The sequence below is a fragment of the Ochotona princeps genome, chromosome 2 (assembly GCF_030435755.1).
Source record: "Ochotona princeps isolate mOchPri1 chromosome 2, mOchPri1.hap1, whole genome shotgun sequence".
NCBI classification, from domain to species: domain Eukaryota; kingdom Metazoa; phylum Chordata; class Mammalia; order Lagomorpha; family Ochotonidae; genus Ochotona; species Ochotona princeps.
The window spans coordinates 79,412,288-79,424,347 of NC_080833.1; the positions used below are offsets into that span (position 1 = coordinate 79,412,288).

The 12,060-nt window shown below is 43.8% G+C and overlaps 2 protein-coding genes across 7 annotated transcripts in view; one reads left to right on the forward strand and one right to left on the reverse strand.

The window, feature by feature from the left end:
• FNBP1L (formin binding protein 1 like) overlaps positions 1-11,080 on the forward strand; it is a 129,545-nt gene extending 118,465 nt beyond the window's left edge. For both annotated transcript variants that reach the window (XM_058659280.1, XM_058659292.1), the window contains exon 15: positions 10,841-11,080. In XM_058659280.1, the coding sequence (XP_058515263.1) occupies positions 10,841-10,899 (59 nt within the window). In that variant the 3' untranslated portion in view covers positions 10,900-11,080. The remainder of the gene's footprint in view (positions 1-10,840) is intronic.
• A 53-nt stretch (positions 11,081-11,133) lies between these two features.
• Positions 11,134-12,060, reverse strand: part of BCAR3 (BCAR3 adaptor protein, NSP family member) — a 179,123-nt gene continuing 178,196 nt past the window's right edge. For all 5 annotated transcript variants that reach the window (XM_058659260.1, XM_058659259.1, XM_004582041.3 and 2 more), the window contains one exon: positions 11,134-11,754. In XM_058659260.1, the coding sequence (XP_058515243.1) occupies positions 11,576-11,754 (179 nt within the window). In that variant the 3' untranslated portion in view covers positions 11,134-11,575. The remainder of the gene's footprint in view (positions 11,755-12,060) is intronic.

The window sequence follows — 12,060 nt, forward strand, 5'->3', positions numbered from 1 at the left end:
CTATTGTTTAAATTATTTTTACATTTTATGATGTAGTTTCATAGGCCCTGGGATTTCCCTTACTCCCTGCTCAAGTTCCCCACCACCACCACTGAGTTCCCCTGTATCATTACTATAGTATAGTTCTTCATAAACAGGCATTAGTCCATCATTGCGGGCATGGACAATGGCAAACAGTACAGCATCCTGTTGTTAAAATATAGTTAACAATTTCGTTGGGAGTCCATCTTTGATCTGGAAATAGAGATGCAAAATACATTGTATCCTCACATCTGGATGTGATAGTCTCCATTACACAGTTACTATGCATCCCCTTAAGTGAAAAGCCTAATACAAAATCAATAACAGGAAGAAAAATAAAAATCTACAATGCGATGAAGTTAAACAACATGATACTGGATATGATAGTCTCCATCACACAGTTACTATACATCCCCTTAAAGCCATAAAGCAAAATCAACAACAGGAAGAAAAGAAGGAATTAAAACGCCATGAAGTTAAATAACATGCTACTGACACTGAAGAAATAAAAAAGAAAGTCAAGAACCTTCTTGAAGAAAATGAGGCTGCTGTATAATCTATGAGTCAGTGAAGAATTTAATGAGAAAGAAAATGTTTTGAAGAGATGAAACTAAATTTTTAAAAAGTTAAATCTATGAGATATAGCTTCCACTGATCTTTGTTGGTGAGGTATGTCTCCTGTAGGTAAAATACATGGGTTTGTTTTTTAATCTATGTATCTATGATGTTTTATTGATGAGTTTAACCCATTTACATTCAGGGTTAATATGAATGGGTGGTAATTTGGTCCTGTCATTTCAGCAATGGGTTGTTCATTGATTTAGACTTTGGTTGTTATTTTACTGGGATGTTCTTCACATTTACCTTTGGTTTTGGTGGACGCTAGTCCTGTTCTCTGTGAAGAGAACATCTTTAAGTATTCTCTGTAGGGCAAGTTTTGACAAAGTATATTTTTTTAGCTTTTCTTTACTGTGAAACAATTGTATTTCATTTTCAAAGACAAAGGAGAACTTTGCTGGGTACGTTATCCTGGGCTGACAAGGTTTTTCTTTTAGTATCTGGAATATGTCACTCTTCTGGCCTGTTTAGATTCCTGTGAGAGGGCTCCTGTGAGTTTAATTGGCTTTGCTTTATATGTCAGTTGATTTTTTTCATGTGCACATAAGGATCTTTTCCTTATGTTTGATTGAAAAAGATCTTGATTATCATGTGTCATGGTGAAGATCACTTTTGGTCAAGCCTGTTGGAGTCTGTGCCCCTCCTGGATGTTGTTTCCCAATTCTTTCTCTAGATTAGGGAAATTTTCCCTTATTATTTCATTGAATATACCTTTAATCCAAGCTTCTGTTTCTTTACCTTCTAAGATTCCTATAACTCTTAAAGGTGGCCTTTTAATAGTGTCTTTGAATTCTTGAATACTGTTTTGGCCTGATCCAGATCTGCTTCCAGCTTTTTGTTTGTTTCCCCTTGGTGACAGGAAATACCTTCCAATTCTGAGATTCTTTCTTCTGCTTCATTCATTCTATTTTGGAGAGACTCTCCACTGTACTTTTAATTTGCTCCATTGTATTCTTCATTTCTGATATATCAGCTTTCAATTGATTCACTTCCTATATGACATGTTCCTTAAATTCCTTGAACTCCTGTATTAAGTGCTTCTCCTGGGAAAGTAACAGTAAAAGATGTTCATTTTGTTGCAAAATATTTTTAGTGATTTAATTTTTTATTTGTTTGGTAGAGTGGCATAGAGAAAGAACTTGAGTAGGGTGAGTAGGAGAGATACCTTCCATCTGCTGGCTCACTCCCCAAATGGCCACAACAGCCAGGCCAAAACCAGGAGCCCAGCATGCCATCTGAATCTCCTTTGGGATATCCGGCCCCAAGTGCTTGGGTCATCTGCTGCTTCCCCAGACACAATAGCAGGACACTAGATCAGTAACAGAGCAGCTGGGACTCGAACTAGCACTTTGATATGGAGTGCAGGTGTCCCAAGTGGCTGCTTAACCCACTTTGCCCACAGTGCCAGATCCTGCAAAAAGTGTTTGAAATTTATATATAGTGAAAACCGTTTTCATTGTTTGGAACTTTTCTTTTTTCAGTACACATTTTGCCATGAAAACTAATGACCCCTTGTGTCCCTCAGTGCAGTTATGTCAGTAATTAAAAAGTGTAAGAAATAAGAGGCACCACAAGATTGGGGAAGTAAGTAGAATGTTTGGGAAGCTTGACAGTGGTGCTTGAAAGTACTGGATAATGTTGTGAGCATTTAGGGGAAATCGTGGGCCACTGACCTGGACACTTAAGAACCAGTCATGTGAAACTAGTGTCATGCCTTTCATCAGGTACGGATATATTCATTTGAAAGGTAGCATTCCCTGGAGAGAGATATGTTCTACCCACTGGTTCACTACCCAAGCAGCCATAATGGTTGGGGCTAAAGCCAGGAGCCACGAGCTTCATCTCCATCTCCCAAGAGGATGACAGAAATGTAAATATTTGGGCCATCGAATGCTCTTCAGGTAAGATAGAAGTAAAACAACCAAGTCTCAATCTGGCGTTCACTCACCTGGGATGCCAGTACCAAGTGCTGACTTAACCTGCTGCACCACAATGGTGGCTTCACAAATAGGTACTGTGCCTTGATTTCACCACAGTTTGCTAAGACTCCTGGCTTAATATTTTTAAGATGAGAACAACTTTGTTATAGAGAATAGGGAGTTGCAACAAGTTGGTTTGGTAAAATAAATCCTGAATGTCAACTCTAAGGAGAGTTCTTGTAAAAGAAAATATATACATGTGTGATGAACTAAAGTAAAATGTGTACCCAACTTAAGCAACAAATTGCCATCTCCTCCTCTAAGGGGACAGTCCTCTTGGATTTGGGGTTCGTTCTTTCCTTTGGATTAGCCAAGTGGGTTCTCTGTCCTAATGCTGAGTAGCTTTGTTTCTAGCTCTGGAATGATTGCATCTTGGAGATGCTGTGTGTGAATAGGCCTGATAATTAGCCAGTGCACAAGATGGGATGGCCAGAGTGGGAGATAAGTGCTGGAATGTTTCCATGCATGGTGGTTAATAGTAACTCAGAAGAGAGTAAGCTTTGTTAATCTTGTGGGCTTTACTACATGTGGTTGGACTCGGACATCACACATGGCCAGGTGTTTCTGTTGCGAGCACTGTGGGCAAAGCTGGGCCTGCTGTGGGTTTCCTGTTACTTACAGGAGTTAAGTAGGAGCATGCTCCAGGCAGCCAAGGTCATGCTGTTCATTGCCCCAAAGAAATGCTTCAGTGTAGGCTAAGCCAATTCTAAGCTGTGGTGGCCACTGGGCAGGCTGGAAGGGAACATGGGCAGATGCAGGTGCATGGGTGGGTCCCAGGCCCTTGTGGTCCAAGTATGCTTCTGTTGGTTGGTTTCTAGGATTTTTGCTGTATTTGGTCATTTGTTCTTGGTTGGAGAGTGGCCTGCTTTAGACTCAGAACAAGTGTGAAAAGGACATGACTCCAGGAAGCACCCTCAGGCAGGTGGCAGAGTGACAACACCCTGTCCATGAGGTCCTCCTCGTGCCTGGGTCTCAGCTGTGGCTTGGATGTCACGGCTGCCAGGCCTCCCCAGCTTTATGAGTCCACCTTGCCCTCGTTTCAAGCAGCCACACCCATGCCAACTTGGGGCTAGCTGTTGGAGTTTGTATTCTCCCCTCTTCCCTTTCTGCCTTGATCCTGCATGGTGATTGGCATCCAGCTAACTATTTTGTGACTCGCCAGCAGGAGGGTAAGAGCTGGGTGTGCAGTGAGACAAGGTCAGGCCTCCAGTTCTAGCTGTTGGACTGGCATCCTTAACCCCTCTCACCCCTTTCCTTTCTGCCTACTTTTCTATAGCTGAGAGCCCCTGCCTGTGGTTCTTGGCAGATAACCAGCACTTGGGCAGGTCCATGCTGTCTGATGAGGGGTGAGGGGTGGACTGGGAATCCATTGTTTGTCTCCTCTCTTCAGGGGTCAGTACATGAATAAGTTAATGACTAATAAATGAATGGAGGAAATTTGCATTGTAAAAGTTTGCAGTTCCTGTATCAAATCATTGGGGCATCATTTAGTTGATGACGGGTATATCAATGCAACTGGTTATTTAAACAAATGAGCTAAAGCTTATTAGTGACTGATGAATGATGTGTGCTATTTTTATTACTTGATAAAGTTTTTACATATTTAAAGAAAAATGTTGTTGGTTTATATATCAAGTATAAATGTATCTTTTAAAATTATTTATAAAGTTATTTATATATAAGGCAAAGTGACAGAGAAAAGAGATCTTCCATCAGCTTGTTACTAAATGGCCACAATAGTCAGGACTTGGCCTGCCTGAAACCATTAGGCATAAACTCCATCTGGGTCTCCCACATGGGTGGCTGGCGTCCCAGGATCCAGGCTACCCTCCACTGCTTTCCCAGGGGTATTAGCAGGATGGGAAGTGGAACAGTGGGAACTCAAAATGCACTCTGCTGTGGGATGCTGGCATCACAGGCAGTGTCTTAATATGGAACACCACAATATCAACCTCAGTTATTTTGATATTAACAACATTCTACATGTCATATTGTAATACTCCATGTGTCTTGAGACTTGGTTTTTCATTCAGTGTTGTAAGATGTATCCATGTTTACATGTGGCTCATTTTACTATGAATGGCATTTCATTGTGCATTAGATGCAGTCTTTCCTGTTGTACTGTTGCCTGAATTTTGCGGCTATAAGTAGTGAGCTTGTGTACACCCATGTGTGTGTTAACTGATACAGGAGTTTCTCTGGGCCTGGTGCAGTAGCCTAGCGGCTTAAGTCCTTGCCTTGGACATGTTGGAATCCCATATGGGCGCCGGATCTAATTCTGGCAGCCCTGCTTCCCATCCAGCTCCCTGCTTGTGGCCTGGGAAAGCAGTCGAGGACGGCCCAAAGCCTTGTGAGCCTGCATCCATGTGGGAGACCCAGAAGAAGCTCCTGGCTCCTGGTTTTGGATCGGCTCAGCTTTGGCCATTGTGGCCACTTGGGGAGTGAATAAGCAGAAAGAAGCTCTCTGTCCTCCCTCTGTATATCTGGCTTTCCAATCAAAATGTTAAAAAATAAATCTTTTTAAAAAAGAATTTGTCTGAAATCTATACCAGGGAATGGAACTGCTAGGTTATGGATTATATCGATTTTTCAGTTTTGAAAGATAATGCCACATCTTCCCTTTAAATTTACTGCCACAGTTCGTACCCTGAAAATCCTTGTCTAAGGATGACCAGTGTTCCTGACCCTTGCCTTCACTTAGGAGTCAGACTTCTCAACTTTTGATCAGTAGAAAAGGCTGTGAAAGGACGCATCTTCTCCTGTTGGCTCCGTTTACCCTGCTGTTTGTTTGGTGAGTTGTCCCTTCCCGCCCTCACCCCGCTGTGGTTGTCTTTCCCTGTTAATCTTGGGATTTTTTTTCTTTTTTAATGTATGAAGGGTGCTCACTGAGTGCTGTTTTTCATTGTGCTTCATAGCACTTGATTTTAGCTTCTCTGCGGTTGCAGTCACACTGTGAGCTGTCACTGCAAGGCTTTGCCTAGGGCTGGGAAATCTTACTAGCTGGATCCTGCCCGTGAGTTCTGGAGGCCTCGGTGCCTTGCCCCTCGGATGCGTCCAGCATGGCCCTTTGCTTCCTGGCGACTGAGAAGAGAGTGCAGCCTTCTCCTGTGCCAGCCTCAGACACGCCACACCACGCCTGCGCAGGGAGGCCGGAGCCCGCAGGTGGAAGGTGGGTGTCAGGCCATTTTGGAGGCTGCCTGCTGGACAGGCCTTTATTAGTGTACTGTGACTAGCTTCTCTGCTTTCTGTTTCTCTAAGATGGCTTTTAATAAATAGAAGCTTTTCACGATAATGCAGTATTTAATGTTTAAGGGATAGTCTGTATTTTCTTCTAAAAGTGCTAACGATTTATTCGGTGAGGTAAGGGATTATTTTTTTCTTGCTCAACCAGTTCACGAATCCTTTATTTAAAAAAATTTGTCCTTTTTTGACTGCTCAGCAGGATCACTGTCATACATGAAATGTCGAACAGTTTCCTAAATATCATAGCGTGAGGAGCTGGTGGGACCGAGCCATGCCTGCTGGACACTGCCAACCCGCAAGATCAGTTTTGTGATTTTGGCTTTTTGACTGTTACTCCAGGTCAGTGTGTGAGAACAGGTCTGTGTTTGCAAATGCTCCTTAAGACTCCATTTACTGGAAGTAGATTTTTAATAGATATGTAATGCTTATACATGTTTATAGGGTGCAGCGTGGCATTTTAGTATATCTACAAATGTATAGTGATCAGATCAGAGAAACTGGCTCATCTCCCAGTGCAGACATCTATGGGTTGGGTTGGAAACAGGATTCTCTATTGGCCCTTTAGAAATAGCTTCTTCGAGGAGATAAGTAAGACATGACATAGTAGGCTAAGCCTCAGCCTTTTGTGTCAGCATCCTATATGGGCACTGGTTCATGTTCTGATCCATGAAAGCTCTCTGCTTGCTCTGGGAGAGAAGCAGAGATTGGCTCAAGTCCGTGGGGGAGACCTGGAGGAGGCTCCTTGCTCCTGGCTCCAGAAAGGCTCTGTTCTGGCCATTACGGTAATTTGGGGGAGTGAACTAGCAGATAGAAGATCTCTTTCTGTCCATCTGTCTGTAACTCTGCCATTCAAATAAAAAATAATAAAATAAAATAGTTGTTTTCAGCCATGGTTAATCTGTGCTATAGAAAATAATGTTATTCCTCCCAGCTGGACCCCTGCACCTAATAACTTCTCTCCATTCTTTCTTCACCCTCACCCTTCCCAGCCTCTGTAAACTGCTGTTTTCTACCTCTGCAGGTCAATTTTTTAGATTCTGCATATAAATGAGAATGTTTTATGAATTACCTCATTAACACACATCCTGTAGTTCCAACCATGAGAGGATTTCATTCGTGCTGTGGCAGAAAGATGCCCCACGGTGTGTGTCCTTCTTTGGGAATCTGCTGCTGGCCACCTAAGGTTGACTGTGTCTCTGGGCTGTTGTGACGGTGCTGCTGTGAGTGCATGTCCTGTGGACGTGGAAGGGAGCTGCCACGCCTTCAGGAAAAGGCAGAATGAAAAGATGAAGCACATTTTCCGTGAGCTTTTCAAACCTCACAAGTGGGACTGCTGTTTCTTGTGGCAGTTCTATTTCTAGCATTTTGAGAACTCTTCATACTGTTTTACATGATGACTCTGCTAATTTACATGCCCACCCACGGTGCTGGAGAGCTCCACTTTCTGTGAATCCTCACCCGCGTTTGCTTTTCATCTTTCTGATAACAGACAGCCTGTCTGGGTTGAGATGATGGCATCCCAGTGTGGCTTTAATTTGCATTTCCCTGCTGAAAAGTGATGTGGGCCATTTTTCATATTTCTTCAGAAAGTTCATGGGAAATGCATTAAATTACCTTTTATTTCCCACAAAGTTTTTGTAGCTCCTTCATACTTACTTCCCTTTATATGTTGTCTTTGCGAAATGTTTTTGCAACTGACTTGCCCATGTTAAAATCTCCCTTTTGCTGTTCCTTTTATATTCTGAATGCCAATCTCTTATTGAGTGAAGAGTTGGCAGATATCCCCCATTCAGTAGTTGTCTCTTCATTGTGTTAATGGTTTTCTTTGCTCAGGTTGGGTTATGTAGTTTAGTATAATTCTGTTTGCTAATTTTTTGGCTTTTGTTGCTTATGATTTTGGAGTTGTAGCTAAGAATTTTTGGCCCAGACCAGTGTCATGGAGTTTTCCTGTAGCATTACACTTAAGGCTTTCATCTATTTTGAGTTGATTTTTTTATATGGTAAGATAAAAATATAGGTCTGATTTCTTTATTTTGTATGTAGATACGCAGGTTTCCCAGCACCAACAGGCTCTCTCCCCTGAGTGTCCTTGTTGCCTTTGTTAAAGATCAATTGGGTATAAGTATGTGAATTTATTTCTGGGTTCTCTACTCTGTTCCACTGGGTTATGTGCCAAGGCTATCTTCCTCATAATTAATTTCCTTTGCGAGTGCCACAGGAAGGTAGGCTTTGTTCTGGAATTGATGGTTCATTTTAGGTGTTGACTGAGCCAAGGACTGTGTGGAGGTGGGGAAAGCATTACCTTTGAGTGTAGCTGCAGGGGTGTTCCCTGAGATGGGTGACTCGGGGGAAGATACACATTCCGTGTGCATAGCATTATTCAGTCAGCTGGCACCCACACAAGGCAGGAAGGCAGGGCAAGGGGAATTGTCTTTGGGAGCTGGAACACTCCTGCTCTTGGAACTTCAGGCTTCCTGGCCCTGGGCCTTGCAAGGACTGAGTAACACCATTGGCTTCCCTGGTATCTAAGGTACTGGATTTGGACCGAGCCATGCTACTGGTATCCCAGCTTGCTATTGGCTTGTCATGGGACTTCGTGGCCTTCATCATCACGCAGGCCAAGTCCCCCTGTGAGTCCCGTCTTACATAGCTCCTCCTGGGTCTGTCTCTAGGGGTCTCACTGATTAACATGCCTGGGAGCCTCAGAGGATGTCTTCCTCTGCCCAGCAACAGGATCCTTCAGGATCTAGACTTAATGGAGGCATCTCATGTGGAGTTCGTCTCAGACAGTCTTCCATTCCCTGAACTGATGCTAAGTAGCTGCCTCCAGGTCCCCCCAGCTTTTAAAGTTTCCTGAGTTGATTTAAATTTGCTGTACCTATTGGGGGGAAGTAAGGAGGGGAGGTTTGTTTCTTGGAGATTGCTATTCTGTCAAGAACAGGACATTAAAAGGTGTGCTTACTACAATTCACTCCATTATATTACGGCAAAAGGACCTTCTAAGAGCATCTAAACCACCTATTGCTCCAAGAATAAGTGTGCTATTTATGGTTTGAAAAAAAAAATCTATTTTACGTAAAAGAAATAGAGAAGGAAAGACTAGAGAAATCTTGCCATCCACTGGTTCACTCCCAAATGGCCACAATGGCCAGAGTTGGCCAATCTGAAGCTGGGAGCCAGGAGCTTCTGGGTCTTGTACATGAGTGCAGGGCCCAGGGATTTGGGCCATCTTCTGTTACTTTTCCAGGCCATAAGCAGGGAGCTGGATTAGAAACCGAGCCATCAGGGTACAAACAGGTGCCTGTATGGGATGCTGGGGGCCACAAGCAGAGGATTAGCCTTTATTGTGCTGACCCCTCCCCCTGTAGGGTGTTTTTTTTTTTTTTTTTTTTTGCAACAAACAAAACAAAAATGATACATCCTAAAAATAGGAGAGGTGAAGCAGCAGGGTGAAGCAACTGGGTAGGACGCGCTCATCTTGGAGTGTCTGCATGTGAGTCCTGCCTCTGCTTCCAGTTAGTCTGCTAATACCCCTGGGAGGCGGTGGCTGCTAGCCTAAGTGCCTAAGTTCCCTGCATCCACGTGAGAGCCACTCGCTCCCGGCTTCAGCCTGGCCCAGCCCCAGCTGTTGTGGGCATTTTGAGGGTGACTCAGTGGATGGAAGATCTGTCAGTATCTCATACTTGGTTCTAGTAGGCATGTTTAGGTTGACCCACATTAGGGTGATGGTCAAGTTACAATTTAATTTCCTTTTTTTTTTAAGGTTTACATTTTTATTTGAAAAGCAGAATTGCAGACACACACACACACACACACACAGGTGTCTTCCCATCTGTTGATTCACTCCCCATATGGCCACATGGCTGGAGTTGGGCCAGTCAGGAGCCAGAAGCTTCCTTCAGTTATCTTACAAGGATACAGGGACCCAACATTTGGATCACCTGCTGCTGCTTTCCAAGGCACATTAGCAGGGAGCTGGATTAGAAGTGGAGCAGCTGAGACTCAAATAGGTCTCCTTATGGGATGCTATCACTGCAGGCAGTGGCTTTACCCACTAAGTCAATGCTGGCCCCAACAGTGTAGTTTCTGTAACCAGTAAGTATACATTTTAAAGGAATATTTAGCATCACAGTGATGTTTTCAGTCTGTTTGAAAAAAAGATGAATATAAAACTTGGTAGGGGGGCCCGGCGGCATGGCCTAGTGGCTAAAGTCCTCACCTTGAATGCCCCGGGATCCCATATGGGCGCCAGTTCTTATCCCGGCAGCTCCACTTCCCATCCAGCTCCCTGCTTGTGGCCTGGGAAAGCAGTCGAGAACGACCCAATGCTTTGGGACCCTGCACCTGCGTGGGAGACCCGGAAGAGGTTCCAGGTTCCCGGCTTCGGATCGGTGCGCATCGGCCCGTTGCGGCTCACTTGGGGAGTGAAACATCAGATGGAAGATCTTCCTCTCTGTCTCTCCTTCTCTCTGTATATCCGGCTTTCCAATAATAATAAATCTTTAAAAAAAAAACTTGGTAGGGTGCCGATATTATTTAGGAAATAAGACAGCAAATTGCTAAATGTTTGACAGTTGGTGGCAGTGAGAATTTTATCTTAAGAGGTTGTATTTCAAATTTTATACAATAGAAAAAACTTGAGAGATACTGAGAAGTTATAAAGCACCCCTTCAGGGAGTCAGAAGCCTAGAACAAGCCTGTGCTTACCAGCTGGAGAGGAGGTGGTCACAGCTGGATGTGTTGAAATAGTGAGAAACAGGCATGAAGTACAGCGTCTAGTACCACGGCTCTGTTTGTGCCAGAGATCTGATGACATGAACTTGACTGAAGTCCAAGGGCCGTTGCAAGCACTGCAGCTGAGGTGGGAACCCAGGTCCCCAGGAGCCCAAACTGTATTGCCTCACTGTTCATTCTGTCTATTACCCAGAAACCTTGAGTTTCCCACACCACTTCCTTGCACTTTGCCTTTTGCCTTTCAGAACATTGTGGCTACGGCAGCCGGCACCTACTGTGGCTTGGAGATGAGTTTGGATGCTGAGGTCCCCTAAAGGCATGGCTGCCAAAGTCTCAGTTATGGTACTCAGCAGTGGGAACTTAAATTAATGGGTTTGGCGCTGGAGTCTGTGGGGTGATGGACTGGTTTGGATCGGACGGTATGGGAGAAACCCCCATGATCAAGTCCTGTGGTTGCTAGCATCCCCCACAGGAAGGACAGGAGTCAAGTAGGTAGAACTACTGAGTTATTTCATAGTAAAGAGACTAAATACAACTCTTTCACAAAAAGATATATTTTCATTCATTAATATTTACATTTCTCATATTCATTTAAAGAATATCATATAACTGATACCTTCTGAGATGTTTCATGCTTTAAAAAAAACTTCTATTTACACTTACTGGAGATGGAATTAAAACTAAAATGATCAAATACTGTAGTTATAGAAAGCAACCAGCTAACACAGCTGGGGTTTCTCTTATTGGTGCTGATCAGCATTAGCGATAGTTACCTTAATAAATTATCATTCATTTTAAAAATCAGTAGTAATTTTTAAACCGTTCATAAATAAGTGTGCTCTGTGCAACTTACACATTTAATATCCCATGGATACTAAAAGCTTGTATATTGTCAGATATGCACATGATCATTGGCAGGTCTTCCCAGGGAAGCTGCTGGAAAAGCCTGGAACGAGGGGCTAAGGTTCCCCACCGAAGTCTCAGAGCTCGGACTGCTTTGCGGCCGGAGGCTCTAGTTTCCGTGAGAGGGCGGTGAGGATCTGGCCAAATTTCTCGTATCTCTCCGCCTGACTGACTTGGGCACCTTTGCTGCCCCACAGCAGCCGCATCTGAAACTCTGTCTTGAAGATTTCACTCATTTCTTCATCTGGTTGGAAACCTAAGCAAAACAAAAGTGAACTTTTAGTTCTGCCCAAAACTGGACTGAAAACTTGGGTCCTATCTTTTGAAAGCAGGCTCAAAATATGGGATGGGTGTTGTGGCACAACAGAAAAGTCCACTTCTTGGGCTGTCTGCATCTGCCTGGTTTCAAGACCCAGCTCTACTTCCAGGCCAACTTCCTTGCTACTATGCACCACCACCAACCACTCCCCCCCAGGAGTGACTGGGCCCCTACTTTGGGGCTGTTGGTGATACTTGGGGAGTGAACCAGAAGATCCAAAATCTGTGTCTTGCAAGTATTTTT